The following is a 20,986-nucleotide window of genomic DNA, read 5'->3' on the forward strand; positions in this document are numbered from 1 at the left end:
GTTGCGGCGCGGGGGAGGGCGCGGGGCGTGCGCGGTGCGCGGTGCGCGGTGCGGGAGCGGCCGGGAGCCGTGCGGGAGGGCGGCGGAGGAGGCTCCGCATTGCTGCTGCTGCCGCTGCCGCTGCCGCTGCCGTGCCGAGCCCCGCGATGCCGCCGCGCCCGCCGCTGCCCCCGGCCCTGCGCCCCAGCCAGCCCGGCCGGCGGCGGGGGGCTCCGCGGGGGCTCTGAGCATCCTCCCCCCGGGGCTGCCCAGCGCTCGCTTTTTCCCTTTTTTTTTTTTTTTTTTTTTTTTTTTTTTTTTTTACCCTCTTTCCCTTCTCTTGGCATTTGGCCTCCTTTTTTTTTTTTTTTTTCCTTTTTTTTTTTTTTTTTTTTTTTTTCCTCCTTTTCCCCCACCCCCGTTCCCTGCCTTGGATGGTTTTTAGGTGGAGTCGTTTGCACCAAAATCCAATAGCTGCTGCTGTTCTTGCTGCTATTTTTTTTTTTTTTTTAATGATCCTGTTTCCACAGCAGGGGAAGAGAGAACTGATCCTCAACATACTCCCAGAGAATGAATAATCACAAGAAACTGGCTTAAGCAGCTCCCTGGATCTGGTGCATGATTTCAATTGAGTTCGATTTGATTTAATTTTTTTAATTTTTATTTATTTCTTTTTCCCCAAGTCATCGTTCGCATTTTATTTCCTGCATTTCTTCCTATTCTTTTTTTTTTTTTCCTTTTTTTTTTTTTTTTTTTTTTCACCTTTCGGGAGATTTGCAAACCGAATTACATGCATGTCCAGTGGGGGAAGGTTTAATTTTGACGATGGAGGGTCGTACTGTGGAGGCTGGGAGGACGGAAAGGCTCATGGCCATGGAATCTGTACCGGCCCGAAGGGTCAAGGTGAATATTCGGGCTCCTGGAGTCACGGCTTTGAGGTGCTGGGGGTCTACACTTGGCCCAGTGGCAACACTTACCAGGGCACCTGGGCGCAGGGCAAGCGCCATGGCATTGGCATGGAGAGCAAAGGGAAGTGGGTGTACAAAGGAGAGTGGACCCATGGATTTAAGGGACGGTACGGGGTCCGGGAATGCACTGGAAACGGGGCCAAGTACGAAGGCACCTGGAGCAATGGATTACAGGATGGCTACGGGACAGAGACCTACTCGGATGGAGGTAGGTGATGCATTGATCCCTTCCTGGCTGGGGCAGGTGGGGTGGAGGGTGGTGGGGAGATGCTCCCAGAGGGGTTGGGGTTGGACTCTGGGAGTTTGCAACCTGCTGCCTTGGATCAAGGGATGCTCCCACCCTGCAGGGGAGGAGGAACCAGCCCAGCGTGGCACCAGCCCAGCTCTTTGCCACAGGTAGCCCCAAATGTTCCATGGGGTCTCTGGGCGCTGGGTCCTCCCTCCTTGCTCTCCTCAAGCAGGTTTTTGGGATGTGGAAGGGGCTGTGCTGGTGGAGGGATGCCCAGCTCTGGCCCAGAGGGGTCGGAGCACGGGGTGGGCCAGGCCTTGGGGACACAACCCAAGTTGCACATGGGATTGGCACTTCTGACTGCACCACTGGAACCTGTAGGATTTGCATGGGAACAACGCGGGGCAGGATGGAGGCAGTGTGTGTGTGGGGGGGGATCAGGGGTGGAGAGCTCCCAGCCAGGGGTGGGGGGCTCTGCTCCTCCTCCAGCCCCTCCAAAGGCAGCCCCACGCTCAGTGATGCCAGGGAAAAGACTTTAATTCAGACAAGAGTCTTACATTCCTAGTTTACGGCTTAATGCTTAGCGTAGGGGCTCAGAGGGATCACCAGAGCTCTTCTCTGCCGTCAACACGGCTTAACGAGATGCTGAGGGGAAACTGGGATTAGAGGAAAAACAAGAAAACCCAATTGGAGCGATCAAACCCAAAAAAATTGCTGGGCTAACAAGCTTTAGGGCTGAACTGGGAGAAACAGCTGGCGCCGTGCTGGAAGTGGCTGTATCATCCTCTCTCCTGGGCTGGGGCTCCTTCCACAATGGGAATTGCCACCATAATCCGAGGCAGGCCTACCTGCCAGCAGCTGGGGGGCCCTGGGCTCCGCTGGCCCCTGCTTTTCCCGGGAATGGAGGCCTCCTAAAGCAGCTCCCGGGTTATTTTTAGGATGTTATGGTTTTCCATACGGCTCCGGTGGGGAAATTGCAGCGTCGGGAAGCTCCATCGCAGCCCTGCTGAAAGGTGCTGCAAGACCTTGCTCTGGAAAGCCCAGTTTGCTGCTTTGTGGTTGCTCAGGGAGGGGAGGTTGAACCTCACCTGCAGCTGCTTTTTTTCTGTGCTCTCGCAGGGAGAGGTGGAACCGCCTCGGGATTTTTAATGATAATTCGGTGCCGTGTTGTTTTCTCCCCGAGAAAAAGAGAGCTGCAACCTTTTGTTTCAGCTGCCTGGAAGGATGCTGAGGACTGAGCTGGGATGTGTGTTTGGAAGCCATGGATAAATCCCAGCAGTCCTTCAGTCAAAAATAAAGCTTGGGCAGGGAATCGTCGCCGTCTCCCACATCCGAGGCGCTCAGGAGGGGCTGGGGGGGGGTTTCTGCTTGCTCCCAACGTGGGTGCTGTCTCCTCCTGGCACCCAGCCCCTGCCTGGGAGGTTTGAGGGAGGACAGACACAAGTCTGGACCAACTACAGGTCTCTGAGGGCTGGGTGTTGCAGGGCTGGCCCTGTCCCCGGCCACGCACGTGCCCCCGCCCCGGCACGCTCCCCATCCTCTGCAGAGCAGCGTTTTTTAGGGAAACCTGGGCAGCATCCCCACCCTGGGGTGTCTTAGCAGCAGTTTCAGCCTTTTCTGAGAAGCTACCCGAAGGAAACAGCTTTTCCTTCCATCTTGTCAGGCCAGCCCGGCTTCCCGGCGCTCGGGGACCCAAAAGCGACGTCGTTGTCGCGTGTTTGCGATTTGGGGAGGAGGGAAGAGGAGCGGCGCTGGGAAAGGGCAGGGTCTGTGGCAAAATGCTCCCCCTGGGACTCTGCAAACCTTCCAAGGAGGAAGGGATGCCGTGCTGGGGGAATGCAGGGTGCTGGTAACTGTGGATGCTCCTCCACAGCAGCTTCTCCCACCTCAGCTGGGCCACAGCCACCTCCAAGGCCACTTCCACCAACTCAGCTCCCAGCACCCCGAGGCCACGGCCCTTTCCATCTGCCTGGCTCCATTCTGGGTGGAAACCACCAGAGCTGGGCATCTCCAGCCTTTTTGGACAGCAAGCCTCGCTGAACTTTGTGTGTTTGGGTCCCAGAGGCCGCTGTGTGCGGGAGCGGTGGCACCGGGGAGGCAACGGTAGGGAAGGATGTTTCTCATTAATCTATTCCAGTTATTACCTCCAGCAAACTGAAGTACCCAAGAATCCTCGCCCCAGCATCTGTCACTTGCCACCCACAGATAAATATTCATCCCTTGCACATCATTTTTTTTTTAGCTCCCCATCCCTGGCTCGGGGATGGGGCCCTAAATGCGCAGCGATGCCCGGGGAGCCCCAGCACCCAGGGATTTGCTCCAGTTTTCCCATTGCAGGGGGAAGGGCAGCCTGTGCTGGGGTTGCTGTTGGTGTCCCTGCTGGATCCTGGGTGTGCTGGGTGCCGGGGGTGGCACTCGGTGGCCCGGGGGCTCCCGCCAGCCCCGCGGCAGCGCTGCCCCCGCGCGCAGCTCACCGAGCTCACACCTCCCACGCCGCGCCCGCCGCGCGCCCCACGCCCGGCCCCCCACGCCCAGCAGCCCCCCACGCCCTTCCCACTCGCTCCTGACCCCCGGGAGAGCAAACCCCGCTCCCCCAGCCCCGGGGATTGGTGCCCATCCACGCGGCCCTGGCACGGCTGGCACGCGGCCCCTGCGCCGTCCTGCTGTCCCCATGGCCTCATGCGCTCAGACATCCCCACGCTGCTGGTACAGCCTCGTCTTGCTGCCTAAAAAACCTCCTGGGCCCCTCCAGAGCACCTGGTGTTACATAAAGCAGGCTCCCAAGGATTGGGAGCTGGAGTTGAAGCACTTGTCTGATTCAGCCCAGCTGCGGAGTGGGAGCGGGAATTGCTCCCTTGCTCCAGGGAAAGGAGCTGCACCCACCTGGATCTGCAGCTCTGTGGGGCTGGGGATGCTGTCAGTGGGGCTGGGGGAGCTGGGGCAGAAGGCTGGAGACCTTCTAATCAGGTCTGGAGATCAAGAGACATCACAGCTGCTTCTGCCTGGGATGCTGTGGGGATCTCAGTGATTTCACCCTGGGAACAGCTGGAGTTGTAGCTCCAGCCTTCCCATGGGAATCCTCTGCCTTGGGTTTGGGCTGAGCTGCTGAAACCATCATGGCTTTGGTGGGGGTGGATGAGATGGGGTGGCTGAAGGAAGCCTCCCGATCTGTTTTTGCCCTTTCCATCCCTAGCAATGCTGGTTTCCTCCTCCTCCCACCTCTTCCCAGCTGAACAACTGGGATCCTGAACCAGACAGGGCTCTGGGATGGGACCAGCCCCATCCTGGGCACCCACTGCATCCCTGAGGGAACGGGACAGGCTGGGGGTGCCTGCTGTGAACCAGCCTCACCCTGTTGCCATCCTGTCCCCATCCTGAATGTCCCTAAACCCCTGTTTCTCGGGAGGGCTGCCCCGACAGGGCCGCGCGGTCGCACGGTGCTGTTCATCTTGTGTAATCTCCGTGCCCACTCACCTAAAATGAATCATCCTTTGATAGGTGAGGGAAATATAATTAGTGTTTGCATTGTTAGCACTGGCTGAGTAGGCAAGTGGGTTTTCTTGGCCCGGGCTGGGAAATGTTCCTGCCGTGGGGAGAGGGGATCACAGGGAGCTGCTGGGGTGGGGCCCTGCCAGCCTGTCCTGCTCCATGTCCCACTTTCCCAGCCCTGCAGTGCCACTGGTGACACCTCCCTGAGCAGGTGCACCAGGAGCTACCCACCAAATGGCCGGGGAGAGGCTGGGGAGGGGAAAAGCATGGAATATTTCCCAAAAGCCAGCATGAATTGCTGCTCCAGGGGCATGGAGCAGGAATGCTGTGTGAGACCTGCCTGCATGGGAAGGGGCAGCAGCCCCTCACCTGAGCAGAGCCGTGCTTTGGGATGAGCCACCACCAGCCAGGAGGGTTGGAATGGGACACCTTTAATGTCCCTTCCACCCCAAACCATTCCCAGATCCCACGGTGCCAGCAGCCTGGGGCCTCTCCCCAGCCCTGCCTTCCCCTGAGCTCCTGCACAGGGAACCCAGGAGAGAGGGCAAATTTCCCTCAGGAGCTATTCATAGCACGGATGTCAGAATTACCTTAAAAGTACCAGCTCTGCCTTGTTTTGCTGCCGGGAAGGAATTGTTGATGCACTTCAAACAGTGGGCGGAAACAAGCAAATCCAGGAGCGCCCTGATCCTCGATCCTCCCGCTCCTGCAGCACCCAGAGCTGCTCCCAACAGCCCCCCCCCAGACCCTGAAAATCAATTTAAAAAGTCAGGATTTTGGTGATGGAGCTGCTGGCTGTCTGGGTTGGGTCTGGGAGCTGCTTGCAGTGGTTCCAGGAGAGCAAAAGCGGAGACGTCAGGAGCTGCCGAGCGCAGAAAAATGAATCAAAATACTAAATGAAGGTTCTGACCAGCCTCATTAAAAATACATGCTATGAACTCATGGTAATTACTTCTCTCACTGGAACATGCTGCTTAGTTTCAGGTACAGCTCAGGACAGAGGAAGAAGGATTTTGACCTCGGAGAAAAGAACATGAGGCAGAAATTGCCAGACAGGCCTCAGCCCCTCACTCCATCTTCCCGGGTCCTTGATCCAGGCTGGGATTCTCCAGGGAGCTGTGCAGGCTCCCAGCCTTGGGGAGCCCAGCAAACCCCTCTCCCTGCCCACTGCCTCCAGCCCTGAAGCACAGCGCTCATGGCACTGCGCTGGGGTGGGTTCTCATGGCTTTGAATGCAAATCTCAGGGTATTTGCATGTGATTTGATATCCCATGGGGCTCCTCGTGGTTGGGTGACATCTGCTCCTGGAGCTGAACGGGTTTTTTTTCCCCTTTAGAAGCTCCAGCTTGTGGAATCATGTGATTTTGCAAGATTTTCAGCTTCGGTTTGGAAGCAAGGTTTCCACCCAGGCTATTGCAGAAAAGTCATTCTTCCAGGCTGGGGAAGCAGCAGACAAGAGCTAAAAATGCCTTCTGCTTAAAAAATGCCTCGATTTTAAAATGAACCTGATGAATTTTGAATGCTTTGAGTCAGGTAACGCTGACGTAGATGAATGAGCTGTATTAAAGCAGGCATGGCTTGGAGATAGAGGAGCTGGGCAGGCTGAGCTTGGGGATGGTCTCTGAGGGGTGAATTCTGGGGTTTGGCATCTGCCCTGGGAGATTTTTTTGTCTCTTTGGGTCTGGTTTTGGCATTCATTGAACTCCTGAGCAAGAAAGGATTTTTTTGTAGGAGTTTGCAGGAGTTACAAGAGAGTCTTGATGGTTATCTGCCCCTGGATTCAGCTTGTGAGTTGTGTTTAACTCACAATTAAAGTATTTTTAATAAAAAAAAAAAATCAGGAGCTTGCAGGACACAAAACTTGAAAGGCAAATGTTTGTATTTTGGGGCTTGATATTGGCTTTTCAAAGACAGATTCTGGCCTATGCATCAAAAATCCCTAAGAATTGCATTGGATGCATGAGCATTCCCTGAGAGCAGCCACTGCTTCCCCAACATTATTCCCTGAAGAGGTTGCACTCGCTCCCAGCACACAGCAGAGCATCATGAATTTTCATGAATGAGTGAACAGCCAGAGCAAGGCCCCTCATTTTGCTGATTTCCACAAGAAGATGATCACCACAAAGGTATTATTTCCTGCTCAGGGCATCACCTGGGGCCTGCAGGGTGTTTCCCTGGCAGCAATAATGGTCTGGAAGTGTCCAGGGCCAGGCTGGAGGGCTCTGGAGCAATCTGGGACAGTGGAAGGTGTCCCTGCCCGTGGCAGGGGTGGGATGGGATGAGATTTAAGCTCCCTTCCCACCCAAACCTCTGTGTGATTCCATGATTTATTTCACAGGGAATAAATGAAGCTGCTCTTGCCTCTTCCCTCCCGGAGCAGCCCCCAGCCCTGATCCAGGGGGGCTCAGCCTCACCCACCCCTCTGAGCATCTCCCACCCCTCAGGGGGATGCAGCCCCAAAGCCAGCAGTGCCCCCAGGCTGGGAGCAGCCCCTGCTCCTGGATCTCTGCTGGGAACAGGAGACACCCCAGAGTTTGGGGCAGGATTAGAGCAGGGGGGATGAAGGGAACGAGCATTAGCCTGACTCCACTCTGCCTTCTGAGAGAGGCACATTGGCCTTAATGAAGGTGCTGAGCAATATCCTGAAGTGCTTTGCATCCCTGGGAATAAAACCTCATCCTGCTTTGGAGCCCAGCTGAATCTGCAGGGATTCAGCTGCCCTGGGAAAACCCTGGCTCCATTTCACCAGGGGAGGATGGGGATGATGCCTCCCTGACTTTCCCTCTTGACAAACCCACTCCCAGGCCAGACAGTATGAAATGTCTTTCTTTGTTTATTTCCTTTTAAAAGTTGTGTTTCCCCTGACTGCAGGACCTGGAGCTTTTAAGAGGAATTACAACTGGCCTGAGGGGCACCATGAGCCCCATCAGAATCAGTGAAGCCAAGATTTTATTGTCTTTATTGTGGGTTTTTGAAGCCTTTCCTTCAGTTCTGGCTGGGAAAGGCACTTCCCAACAGGTTTGGGGAAGCAGGAGGTGCAGCAGCAGTGAGAAGAGGGAGGGGATGCTCAGGACAGGCTTGGTTCTTCCTGAGGAACAGAGGAAAAGAGGAACAGAGATCTTCCCCTTGAAGCAAATAGCTGAAATCCCTTGGAAAACATTCATTTCCACACAAGATTTATTTTTTTTAATGTTTCCAGTGAGGGAGGAGCCTTCACCTGCTGCTTGCAGAGCATCCTTGGGACAGGCAATGATGACATAAATGTGTCCCTGCATTTGGGATGGGGCTCAAGGACATAAATGTGTCCCCACGTTTGGGATGGGGCCCATACCCCCCTGAGGAACAATTTTGCCACCTGTGATTTTCCCCAAGGAGAAGGGCTCAGCAATCCCCGTTCCATGGGATTTCAGCCAGAAATACTTGTGTTGTTATTTGCATCCAGAGGAGGAGGAGCAGGAGGAGGAGGAGGAGGCGTGAGGCTGTGGAAATCCATCTCCTCCTGCAGCCCCCAGCTCCTGCAGAGCTTCTGGCTGTTCCAAACCCATCCCTGCTCAATCCCTACCCTTTCCAGACCCATCTCCTTCCTCCACACCTCACCCAAACCCAGCAGCTCCACTGCTTGATTCCTTTAGATGGAGGCTCCCTGCCCTTAGATGTACAAGCTGACCATGCTGACACGAGCTGTAATTTTTTTCCTATTTGTTTACATCAGATTTCATTCTGGCAGCCCTCATCCTCCTCATCCTCTCCTCCTTGGCCTGCCTGGCTGCCCAGGCCTGGCTGTGCCCACCCTGTCTGGATGCACCCAGCATTAGCACTATGACTAACACCCATCACGTGCTGCTGCCTGCGGATTCCATTTGCATACTCAAAAATCCATACTTTATTCCTTCCCCCTGTGTAAGCAGTTACCAGAGCATATTTTTGGCAAATTAGCAGCCACAGCAGAAGCATCTGACTGTGTTTTCAGCGTGGAAAGCCTTGGCAGGGCTGGAGGGGATCATTTGCTGTGGGTTCCCAATGCCTGTGGTGCTGGGCACAGGCAGGGTCGCTGATCCCCACGTCCCCAGGTGGGCAGGGCGGGTGGCACCTCCTGCCATCCCTGCCATGCCCGTGGGGGTTTGGGGCAGGCTTGGGGCTGAGGGCGGCAGCTGGGCACGGGGCAGGGCAGGGCATGGCAGTCACACAGCTGGGCACAGTGGGCAGCCCAGGATGGGAGTCCTGGCAGGAAATGTGTCCCCACATCCATGCAGTCACCAGGGGGTTGAGGGAGGGGATCTCCCCCTCTGAAACCCCACCTGAAGTGATTTTCCAGCTCTGGGGCTTCCCTGTGTGAGAAGATGTGGAGCTGCTGGAGCAATTCCAGGGCTGGAGCCAGGCTGGGACACCTGGGGGGGCTCACCTGGACAGGAGAAGCTCCAGGGAAAACTCAGAGCCCCTGAAGGGGCTCCAGGAGAGCTGGAGAGGGACTGGGGACAAGGAATGGAGGGACAGGACACAGGGAATGGCTCCCACTGCCAGAGGGCAGGGATGGATGGGATATTGAGAGTTAGGAATTTTTCCCTGTGAGGGTGGGGAGACCCTGGCACAGGTGCCCAGAGCAGCTGTGGCTGCCCCTGGATCCCTGGCAGTGCCCAAGGCCAGGCTGGACAGGGTTTGGAACAATCTGGGATGGTGGAAGGTGTCCCTGCCATGGCAGGGAGTGGGAACAACAGGAATTTTAAGTTCCCTTCCCACCCAAACCGTTCTGGAATTCTCTGCTCCTGTGCTCAGGAGTCCCCACAGAGTCAGGCAGAACATTTGGGGGCACATTTTCCCCATCAATTCCCTGGGATGGCCAGCAAGGATGTCCCCACTGTCGCAGCATCAGAGCTGAGGCTGGGTGAGCACCCTCCAGCCCTCCGTTCTCTCCTTCTCCCCTTTGGGATGGGTGTTCCTGGGATGATTTGTGTGTGAATCCTCCTGGGCTCTGTGATTCTGAGCAGCTGGAAGGGGATATCTGTAAAACTCCCTCCTCTGGTTGGAATTCAAGAGCCCAGCCTAATTATTGCCATCGGACATCTTTAATTAATGTGCTGCAGAGGCCACAGATAAGAGGGGGGCTGAGCACGCCAGCAAGGATCCTCTGTGAGATAAATCAGCAATTTGTAAAACCTAATTGCTTTGGCTTGGAAAAGTGGAGGGGCACTTTGGACCACGTCCCCCAAACCCCTGGGATTTTGGGGTGCTGGGGATTTTGGGGTGCCCAGCACAGCCGCTGCACCAGGAGGAACTGGCTGGGCCTCAAGGATGGGACAGAGCTCCTGCCCTTTGCAGCCTCCTGCTCCCATTTTCCAGGCAAAGCTGGGAAGCTGCACCCCTTTTCCTGATTATTTTATCTAACCTGGGAATACTGACTCTGCATGCTTGGGTTTTAACTCAGAGTTAGGGATGGAGAAGGAATTCTTTCCAAACTTGTCCAAATTTTTTCCAAATTCGTCTTATTCTGGGTGATTTGTGTTATTTGTGTTATTTGAGAAGAATTATTTGTGAGAATTATTTGTGTTATTAAGAATTTGTCTTATTCTGTGTGATAATGACACAAGTGTGTCCGCTGCCCTCAAAGCACTTCACAACATCCCAAATTCCTGCCTGGGTGTCTCCAGCAGTTATTTCTTCAGCAGTTATTTCTGAAATAGGGTTTTTCTCTCCAATCCATCCTTTGGGATAATTGCAGTTGTTTTCTCCTAGCTCAGGTTGTGCCCTCCCCTTAGCTCTGCTTGGCATGGACGTGGCCACTTCCTCACCTTTATCTTGACTTTCCATGTCCAAGACTTTCCTCTCTCTCTTTGTCCTTTTGGCCCAGTGCAAAAGAACCACCCAGAGGTGGGATGGATATTTGTGCCATCTTGGAGGCATCCACAGGAGTGCCCTGCATGGCTGAGGGAAGAGGTTGGGACATTTTCCTCCCCAGCATTCTCCTCCATCAGGGTGGCTTTGGCTTTTCTCTGGCTTGGGCAGCACAATGGGTTTGTGGCCAGGATTGCCTTGGATTGCTCCCTGCCTCCCATCCCATCCCATCCCATCCCATCCCATCCCATCCCATCCCATCCCATCCCACCCCACCCCATCCCATCCCATCCCGACCCTGTGAGGTGCTCACAACAAAAATCCTTGGAATTCTCCCTTCAGCACCTGAGCAGAAGATTCTATTCTGTCAGAAACTCTCATTCCACCCCTCCCAGCCCCACCATGCCAGATCCCTGCTGCACCTTCCCTTTCCATTCCCCAGCCTGGGGCAGCTGCAGCCGGGGAATAGGGGAATGTTGTGAAATCCTGATTCCTCTGCAGGGACAAGGAGGCTCTGGGCTCCTTGTGAGACCAAGCCTTGTGCAGATATCTGCAGATGTTGGGGCAGAGGTTGAGCTGAGCAGGGCTCATGGAGGAGGCGGCTCATCAGTGCAGATCAGGTGGCTCCAGAGCCTCCCATGATCCATGGCCACATCCTGGAGATCCAGGGTTTGAAACACCATGAGCCAGGGAAGGAAGGAGCTCTGCTGGCTGAGGAAGGGCTCAGATCCCTGACAGGAAGCTCTTTGATCTGCTGGTGGCCATGAAGCTGCCCAGATGTCTTGGTGGCTGTTGGGGACACGAGCGTGGCCTCTGGGGCAATCCCTGGGGATAATCCATGGTGGGGAAGGAATGACACCCCCAAAAACAGAGCTGGGAACTCTGAGGCCATCCCTGGGATAATCCATGGTGGGGAAGGAATGACACCCACAAAAACAGAGCTGGGAACTCTGAGGCCATCCCTGGGGATAATCCATGGTGGGGAAGGAATGACGCCCACAAAAACAGAGCTGGGGATGGGGAGTTGCTCCACGGTGCTGGCACAGGACAAGCAGGATGGAGTGGCTGGAAAATCCACTTTGCCAAGGAGATGCCAAGACTGCTCCTGGCAGCTGTGCCATTCCAGGAGCAGGTTGGGAGCCAGGCAGGGATGGGATGGGATGGGATGGGATGGGATGGGATGGGATGGGATGGGATGGGATGGGATGGGATGGGATGGGATGGGATGGGATGGGATGGCAGCACCCTGAGCACCTCAGTCTGGCTGGGACAGGCACAGCTGCACTGGGACCTGCTGTGACCAATTTTCCACAAGTGCTCCAGCCCCCAGAGCTTTGTTCTGCTCCCTGTCAGTCCCTCAGGTCTCAGCACAGGGCTGTGGTCCTCCAGCTGCTCCAGCTGAATCCAGGGAGGGGTTTCAGCTTCATGTTTGCCAGGAGATGAGGAGGCTGAGGGTCCTGTCAGGGCTGGAGTGAAGGGATTCACCAAGGGAAAGGGAGATCAGGATTTGGGCAGGGTGGGATCTGATGGATCTCATGCACGAACTGTTCTCCCTATGCCCCTGCCCACACTGGCATCTTTCCCTGAAACCCCCTGAATCCATCCCCAGGGAAGCAGGAGCACGGTGTGAGGACATCCTGAGGGCTCCCTGGCAGGGGAATTTGGGGCTCTGGGGGCGAATCTTTCCATTGTCCTGCTGAGATACTCTGGGATGGAGCCAGAAAGGGAGGAGAGGTGCTGCCAGGTGCCCAGGGAATGCAGGGACACCTTGGCAGGCTCTGCCACAGCCACCATCCCAGGCCTGGGGAGAGCTGTGGGTGCATGGCACTGGTTGTTCCCCATTCTTGGGGACACCTCAGGGGACAAGGCAGGCTCACTGCTCAAACCCCACACAGGAAACGTCTGCTGTGTCCCCTGAGCTGCATCTCATAGCTTGTCCCCCATCCTTCTCCCTGTCACCACCTCCTCTCCCTGCCCTGCCAGTGCCTGCCCTAATCCCAGTGCTAATCCTATAAACCCTCAGTAAATCCTGCCTGCCCCTGCCTCCCCACGTCCCCTCTCCAGGGCAGGCTCTGTGGGGCCCCCAGCTTGGGCGTGCTGGTTTTTTGGGGTGCACAAAGCTGCCAGCCCAATAATGTAATGCCATTGGAGCAGAGGGAAGGATGCCCAAATCCTGGGGGATTTGTTCAAAGCACTGGCAGCTAAAAGACAGTTGAAGAACCCCAAAATACACCCCAAAATGCACCCCAGAATGTGGCCAGGTGCTGGTTTCACACTCTGGGGAAGCAGCTCCTGTGCTCAGCATGAGCTGCTCCAGCCCAGATCCCTTCTGCACTTCTGAACCCTAAAACTGGGCAGGGAAATTCCTCAGGGAGTGCTGGGGTTGGACTGGCCCCATTCACACAGGGTTCTTTATTTCAGCAGGTCTGTTTAAAGCTCCCTGGGCTGGCACCAATGAAGGCCCCACTGCTGTGAGGTGCTGAAGTCTGTGCCCATCCCAGCTGTGCCCATCCAGGAATGTGCAGGAATCACAGCATTCCAGCAGCTCCAGGGCCCAGCTCAGAGCCACCCTCAGGGAATCACAGCATTCCAGCAGCTCCAGGGCCCAGCTCAGAGCCACCCTCGGGCTCCTCAGCCTGCCCCAGCAGGGCTCACAGTGCATCACTGCATCTCGAGCTGCTCTGGAGAAGATTAAGCTGACCTAAGAATAAAAACAAGCCCTGCAGTTCAACGGGCTGGGATAAGGCCTGGAACTGTGCCAACCTCTAGGAGGGGATGGGATTAGGAACCCTGAGCAGATTACCACCCACCCCAGCACAGGGAGCGTGCTGAGGTCCAGCTGTGTCCCCCAGGGTGGGTGAGCTCCTTGTCCCCCCGTCCCCAGTGCTGTGGTGGAGCCCTGTGTGTGTTTGGTGCCACCAGCAACCAGTTTAGAAACTCCAGGAAGTGCCCACGCAAACACAGGAGCTCCAACAGGGGCACAATTCCAAGGGGAATATCCAAATGGATCTCTCCCCATGAGGACTTTATTTCCATGGAGCTGCTGCCTTCCCCAGCACAGCGGATGAAGGCTCTGTGTGTATAAATAAATGTATTGTTATACATTATCCATCCACTGTGAGATGCCAGCAGCATGGACGGGATCAGAGTGTGCTCCTGGATAACCATTCCCCCATTCCACAGCTCTGCTCCTTTCCCTTGAGGGATTGATGCAAGGGGCAGTTTCTGGATGGTTTCTAACACCCTCATGCTGCAGCTGGAGTGCAAGCCTGCAATCTGGAATGGCTGCCTGGGGAGGTGGTGGAGTCACCATCCCTGGATGTGTTTAAAACAAGACTGGATGTGGCACTGGGTGCCAGGGTTTAGTTGAGTCAGGGCTGGGTTGGACTCAATGATCTTTAAGGTCCCTTCCAACCTGGTCATTCTGTGAATTCTGTGAATCCAATCAATTTCCCCTCCACAACCTGACATTGCAATCGCCATCCTGGAGCTGGGACTGGCATCCCAGAGCTGCAAAGACCTCCCGGAGGAGTTTGATGCCATGACCTCCCCTTCTGTTTCCTTTTGTCTCCTCCCCGCAGGGACATACCAGGGCCAGTGGGTCGGGGGCATGCGCCAGGGCTACGGCGTCCGGCAGAGCGTTCCCTACGGCATGGCTGCGGTCATCAGGTCACCCCTGAGGACGTCCATCAACTCCCTGCGCAGCGAGCACACCAACGGCACGGCGCTGCACCCCGACGCCTCGCCCGCCGTGGCCGGCAGCCCCGCCGTGTCCCGCGGCGGCTTCGTCCTCATGGCCCACAGCGACGCCGAGATCCTCAAGAGCAAGAAGAAGGGAATCTTCCGGCGCTCGCTGCTGAGCGGGCTCAAGCTCCGCAAGTCCGAGTCCAAGAGCTCCTTGGCCAGCCAGCGGAGCAAGCAGAGCTCGTTCCGCAGCGAGGCCGGCATGAGCACGGTCAGCTCCACCGCCAGCGACATCAACTCCACCATCAGCCTGGGCGAGGGCGAGGCCGAGCTCTCGGTCATCGAGGACGACATCGACGCCACCACCACCGAGATCTACGTGGGCGAGTGGAAGAACGACAAGCGCTCGGGCTCGGGCGTGAGCCAGCGCTCGGACGGGCTCAAGTACGAGGGCGAGTGGGCCAACAACAAGCGCCACGGCTACGGCTGCATGACCTTCCCCGATGGCACCAAGGAGGAGGGCAAGTACAAGCAGAACATCCTGGTCAGCGGCAAGAGGAAGAACCTGATCCCGCTGCGCGCCAGCAAGATCCGGGAGAAGGTGGATCGGGCCGTGGAGGCGGCCGAGAGGGCGGCCACCATCGCCAAGCAGAAAGCGGAGATCGCGGCGTCCAGGTAAGGGGGTTCCTGCCCATCCCGCTGTGTCTGAGATGGGATCCCACCCTGGCCACTTGGGGTAAATGGGGTGAGAGGTTTTGTTGGAGTAGAGAGATTTTTGTAAAGTTTTTTGCTCATGATGGGAATCTGCAGGTTGGTGTTACGTGGATCTCACGGCAGCTTTGGGGTTGCCGAAGCCTTGGAGTGCTGTTCAAAGCAGAGTGGATCCAAGCCCAGTTGTGCCTCTGGTAATTCCCAGTGGGCTGGGGATGCACAACCTCCCCAGGCCACACAGGGCAGCCTGAGCAGGGGGTGGTGGCACCTTGGTGGCTGTCACAGGCTGAGCGCTGTCACTTAGGGGGTGCTGGGTTATTTATCCCATTTTCCCCTCTCCTCTTGGATAAGCAGAAGAGCTCCTGAGTTTGCCCAATTCCTCTGCCTGACTCACAGCCAAGAGGAACCATCCCAGGGCTGGCCTGTGCTGGGAGGATTCCCAGCTATTTCCATTCCCAAAAGGGATTTTTTTGAGTGGAAAATCAGTCAAATATGTGGCTTCAGCCCTGGGGAGGCTCTGCTGGGAAAGAGCAGATCTGGGTGCCCTACAATGCCCCTTCTCCCTGGGCAGCCCTCATGGAACTGCTCAGAGATCCAGAGCCAGAATCTGCTGAAAACCAGCAGGAGGGAAGGGAAAATGAACCATGTCTAATTTAAATTGAAATAAGGTCCCAGCTCAAAGCAGGACCAGCTCAAGCACCCTGTAACTGGCTCCCAAAAGGCACCTGGAGCTCTGTGCCTTGCAGGGAGCTCCCAGACCAGAGGTGAGGCGAGGAGGAAAAGCTCCTCTGGAGAATTCAGGGCTCTTTGTATCACATTTTGGGGTGGTTTATTAGAGCATGTCATTCCTTTCTGTTTTCTGAGCAAGGGCTATATTTAGCTGCCAGGCTGGGAAAAAGGGCTGGGGTTAGGGGAAAAACCCAGGTACCTCCTCAGCCTCCTGTGCTGGATTAATTGTTGGGTCTGGAATATTTGTATGCAGAGTCACACTTGAAATCTTTATCAGCGCGTCTGCCAAGGGCTTATCTGCAATATGAATGAGCCTCCCGGGCCTGCTTTGGGAGCACATTTGGGCTTGATGATGTTTTCGAGCTGATGGTTAGAAAAAAAATGAAAAATCCCACTAGAATGGCAGGTAGGAAGCAGACTGCAGAGCAGTGGGAAGGCCAGATCTTCCCCCTGTGGTCTGGGGATGGATGGGAATGCCTCGAAAGGCTGCAATCCTGGAAATGTGGAGCTTTAGTGAGCAGTGGGATGGGTCCTGGAAATGAGGAGCTCCAGTGAGCTGAGGGATGGATCCTGGAAATGAGGAGCTCCAGTGAGCTGAGGGATGGATCCTGGAAATGAGGAGCTCCAGTGAGCTGAGGGATGGATCCTGGAAACGTGGAGCTCCAATGTGCTGTGGGATGGATGCTGGAAATGTGGAGTTCCAGTGAGCTGAGGGATGGGTCCTGGAAATGTGGAGCTCCAGTGAGCTGAGGGATGGGTCCTGGAAATGTGGAGCTCCAATGTGCTGTGGGATGGATGCTGGAAATGTGGAGCTCCAGTGAGCTGAGGGATGGGTCCTGGAAATGTGGAGCTCCAATGTGCTGTGGGATGGATCCTGGAAATGTGGAGGTACAATGTGCTGTGGGATGGATCCTGGAAATGAGGAGCCCCAGTGAGCTGTGGGATGGATGCTGGAAATGTGGAGGTACAATGTGCTGTGGGATGGATCCTGGAAATGTGGATCTCTAGTGTGCTGTGGGATGGATCCTGGAAATGTGGAGCTCCAGTCTGCCATGGGATGCTGGGTCTGAGAACCTGAGCATCCTCAATCCCCCAGTGGTGATGATCCTGGAATGCCATGAGAGTGGGATTGGAAGAGATGCTTAATGAGCTCTTGACATGTAATATTCCACCTCTAATTATGGGAGAGAAGGGGGGGAAATTGAGTCAGGAATGCCAGTTGTGAGCATCTCCCTGCCCTCCCAAGGAGGCTGGGTAGTGGAGGGTGGAGGATGGAGAGTGGAGATGGATGGGATTAGGTGGGTCCAGGGAAGGATTCCTTCCCAATATCCCATGTAAATCTCTGCTCTTTTACCTTAAACCGCTTTGTCTGAAACCTCCAATCCCTCAGCTCGAGCTCTCCCCCCTCCTGAGGCTTTTGGCAGAGTCCCTGAGCCTGCAGAACCAGAGCAGAGCAAGGTTTTACAGACTGAGATCCAGCTGGAAAAGCTTTCTTATTAATCTTAGTCCGATTTAATTTTAAAGCTTCCTAATGAAGGAAGCCTCCCCTGCAGTGCCCACACCAAACTGCATCGTCCAAATGCCACAAAGCAGAGCTGGGGGAGAATCCTGGTGCTCATTCCTGAGATTTTGGGGCTCAGGGGTGGAATATCCCCCCTCTAGTGACAACAAAAACTCAATTTCCCAGCCCTTGGTGTGGCTCTGTGTGTGTATTCCTTTCTGTCTGAGTTCACTCTGCAGCCTTTCCCTTGGTGGGGGAAAAAAAAAAATATGAAATATGTGCCCACCCACGGCTTTCATTAAATTTGTAGGAATTCAGTATTTTTGAAAACTCTGCCGCTCTGTCAGATTTGGTTGGAATTGGCCAACACGTTCAAAAGTTATTAGTGTGGGAGTGATGGCATATAGATATATAAACAGCACAATCACAGGAGTGAGCCCCATTTCCTGAGGAAAGTAGGCTAAAAACAGTGAGCTGGAGACAAGTTAATTGCTTTCCCAAAGTTGGTGGAGTGTGAGCAGAGCACAGGGATATCTGCACCTTTAAGGGATTTATTTTAGGGTCAAGAGGAGATTCTCCTAAATGTTCTTTGCTGCAATTTAAACGGGAGAGCACAAAATTCCCTTTGATTCTCTGGAATGGTTCAGGTGAAGTGGGCAGGGAGGAAGGGACGTGGATGAGGGTGAGGAAGTGCTGTTGGTAGCAGCTGGCCCATCCCTGGGAGGGTTCCAGGCCAGGAGAAAGTTTGGAGCAGCCCAGGACAGGGAAGGAGTCCCTGCCCATGGCAGGGGTGACATTGGATGAACTTTAAGGTCCCTTCCAACCCGAATCTTTCCACGATTCCATGATATTTTCAGAGGGGGACAAGGAGGGAGCTCTTTCCCAGCTGTTTAAAAGGAATGTTCAGGGTGTTCTCTGAGCGCTCTGGGAGATTTTCATTCCCTCTCCAATCAGCCAAGAGCCTGCACTCTTTCTGCTGCCACCCTGGAAGGGTGAAGGATGCACTGGACACCCCGAGCCCCATCTCATTAGTGCTAATTGACACCTCAGGCAAATTATCTGTAGGCTCTGGTGTGTCATCATGCACTAAAATAAAATATCCAGGCAACAAAGGTGGGCCAGGGAGCTGAGCCCAGCCCCTGGATTTTGGCATGGGAGGGATGGGTGCCCAGGGAATGCCAGGGGAGATCAGGGCTGGCTCCAGCTCTCCAGGATGGGTGATGGCAGCTCAGACAGACCCTACATCTGTCCTGCTTCCATAATTCAGGGGTTTGGAACTAGCATAACCCCATTTCAGGGCTTTGTAACCAGTGTAATCCCATTTCAGGGGTTTGGAACCAGTGTAACCCCATTTCTGTGGTTTGGAACCAGTGTAACCCCATTTCTGTGGTTTGGAACCAGTGTAATCCCATTTCTGGGGTTTGTAACCAGTGTAACCCCATTTCAGGGGTTTGGAACCAGTGTAACCCCATTTCTGGGGTTTGTAACTAATGTAACCCCCATTTCAGGGGTTTGTAACCAATGTAACCCCATTTCTGGGGTTTGGAACCAGTGTAACCCCATTTCTGGGGTTTGTAACCAATGTAACCCCATTTCTGGGGTTTGTAACCAATGTAACCCCATTTCTGGGGTTTGTAACCAATGTAACCCCCATTTCAGGGGTTTGTAACCAATGTAACCCCCATTTCAGGGGTTTGTAACCAATGTAACCCCATTTCTGGGGTTTGTAACTAGTGGCTGGGCTGGTTATGGAAGGAGGAACCATCCCTGGATCAGTCCCAGGGATGGGTGGCACGTGGCAAACACTTCACTCCTGTCCAGCATGGGGGATCTGCTGCCCAGCACGTTAAATGAGAATTCCTGGGAGCAGGCAGTGTCCTGGCTCCCAGAGGGAATGCTGCTCCCAGGTCACTCCTAAGTAATGCTCTCCCTGGCATAATTATAGCCCAGCCTTGCACCAAGCAGGAGAAAAATATAATTAAAGCTCCAGAGTCTCAGGAGGAGCTGGGCCACAAATTAGCACAGTGTCACTCAACTCCAGCCAGGGAAACTGGAGGGAAATGGGAAAAGGAAGGAAATAAAGACAACCTGGCAGTGAGGAGGGGACAAGGGGGATGTTTGCACTCAGCCTGGATGTTCCCTGAGGATGCTGCAGCCAGGGCTGAGGTCGAGCAGCGAAGTGCAGGAGGTTCTTAGAGCCAAGCAGGTATTTTTTGTGAGGAAAATGAGAAAAATGGAAAACACAGCTCGGGCAAACCCAGAGAAAAGCAAAGCTGCTGCAGCCCTGCTCTGAGAGTCACAGGAATCTGTAAAATAATGCATGTGAAAGTGTGCTTGTGTTCAGTAATGTCCCCAGTGGCTCTCCCCAGCCCCGGTAATGTCCCCATCGGCTGTCCCCAGCCCCGGTAATGTCCCCAGCCCCGGTAATGTCCCCAGCGGCTGTCCCCTCCCCGGTGGTGCTGCTGTTTAATGCTGTGCCCGGCCTGAGCCCGCAGCTCTGCCATTGTCTGGGCTGCCTTGGATTTCGGGCTGCTGCTGCTGCTCTTTGGGTGCCTGGGGGTGCTGAGCCCAATCCCGCCTCGTGCTGCCCCAGGGGCTCCTGCTGAGGATGGAGAGGGACAAGGAGGAGGAGGAGGAAGAGGAGGGGTGGGTTTAATGGCCCCAAAAGGGTTTCGTGTCCCTTCCTTGGGTCAGCACAGCAGGGACACACAAAGCCAGGCTGGGGCAGAGCTGAGCTGGATGCGGGGATGGCTGAGCTGATGCCCAGTGGGGCAGGGACTCTCACCAGCCCCTGTCTGGGCAATTCTGAGTCCAGGGAGGATTTCTCTGCTCGTGGCCCTCTGGAGAAGTGCTGCTGCTCCCTGCTGAGGCCCTGCCAGCAGCTGGAGCTGGGGCTGTGCAGGAGTCCCCTCAGCCCATGAGCTGGGCACTGATGGGGCACTGAGGGCATCACCCGGAGCCCCCAGGCCTCGTGTGGGGTGAGTGTGCTCCCTCCATCCCTTCCTGTCTCCCCATCCTCTCCTTGGGGGATGCAAAGGGTCAGGGAGGGAACACTCAGGGCTGGATGGAGGTGACTCCCAGGCTGGCAGCAGCTGGGGCAGGAGCTGATTCTCCTCACAGCACCTTTCCCTTGTCCCCCCAGCCCTCTCTGCCCCAAACCTCCCCTGTGTGACCCAAGAGGAGCAGAGCCTGGGCTGGCAGCCCCCACCGGGCTCTGCTGCTGCTGGGACTGAGCTTTCCCTCCTTCCCTGCCCCTTCCCTGCTCCTGCCAGGGCCCGGGGGATCCCATTAGGATCGGCTGTCGGTGCTGTTGGGGTGTGTCCCCTCAGCCGGGGTGACAAGGACACCTGTGGCTCATTCCCACCTCCAGCCTGGCTCTGCCATCCCGGAGTGTCCCGTTTGTCCCTCCCTGCGGGATGTGATGCGATGTGAGCACCGTGACTATTGACGTGCTCCGGCCATGCCAATTTAATAACTTCCTGCTCAGACGGGATTTGCCTCCTTAAGCCCTTTTGTGGCCGTGTCAGAAGTCAGGAGCAGCCTCTGGGTTTGTGCAGGGCCGGTTCGGTGTGTCCCCAACAGCCACCCCACCCCGGGGTGCAGCCTCCAGGGCAGGGCAGGCTGGACAGTGAATCCCTTTTGTAGGGATGAAGATTTGTGAGGAAAAACCTCATCAGGGTCATTTGTACTCCTGGCAGAGCAGCTCAGTGGGGTTTTGGTTTTCATTGCCCTCCCATCCCTCACCCAGCACCTCTGATCCCAGTTGGGCCATTCACACCCCTTCCTTCTCCAAGGAGCTGAACATGAACCAGACATCCCAAATCCACAGCCCAGGTGTGTCACAAACATCCCCAAAACCATTCCCAGC

The 20,986-nt window shown here is 55.4% G+C and overlaps 1 protein-coding gene across 1 annotated transcript in view; it reads left to right on the plus strand.

The window, feature by feature from the left end:
- Positions 1-373: 373 nt before the first annotated feature.
- The window catches only part of JPH3 (junctophilin 3), a 47,380-nt gene continuing 26,767 nt past the window's right edge, over positions 374-20,986 (plus strand). Inside the window, exons 1-2 of the mRNA XM_058033989.1 lie at positions 374-1,155; positions 14,075-14,852. Of these exons, the coding sequence (XP_057889972.1) occupies positions 774-1,155; positions 14,075-14,852 (1,160 nt within the window). The 5' untranslated portion in view covers positions 374-773. The remainder of the gene's footprint in view (positions 1,156-14,074; positions 14,853-20,986) is intronic.

The sequence above is a fragment of the Melospiza georgiana genome, chromosome 14 (genome assembly GCF_028018845.1).
Source record: "Melospiza georgiana isolate bMelGeo1 chromosome 14, bMelGeo1.pri, whole genome shotgun sequence".
NCBI lineage: Eukaryota > Metazoa > Chordata > Aves > Passeriformes > Passerellidae > Melospiza > Melospiza georgiana.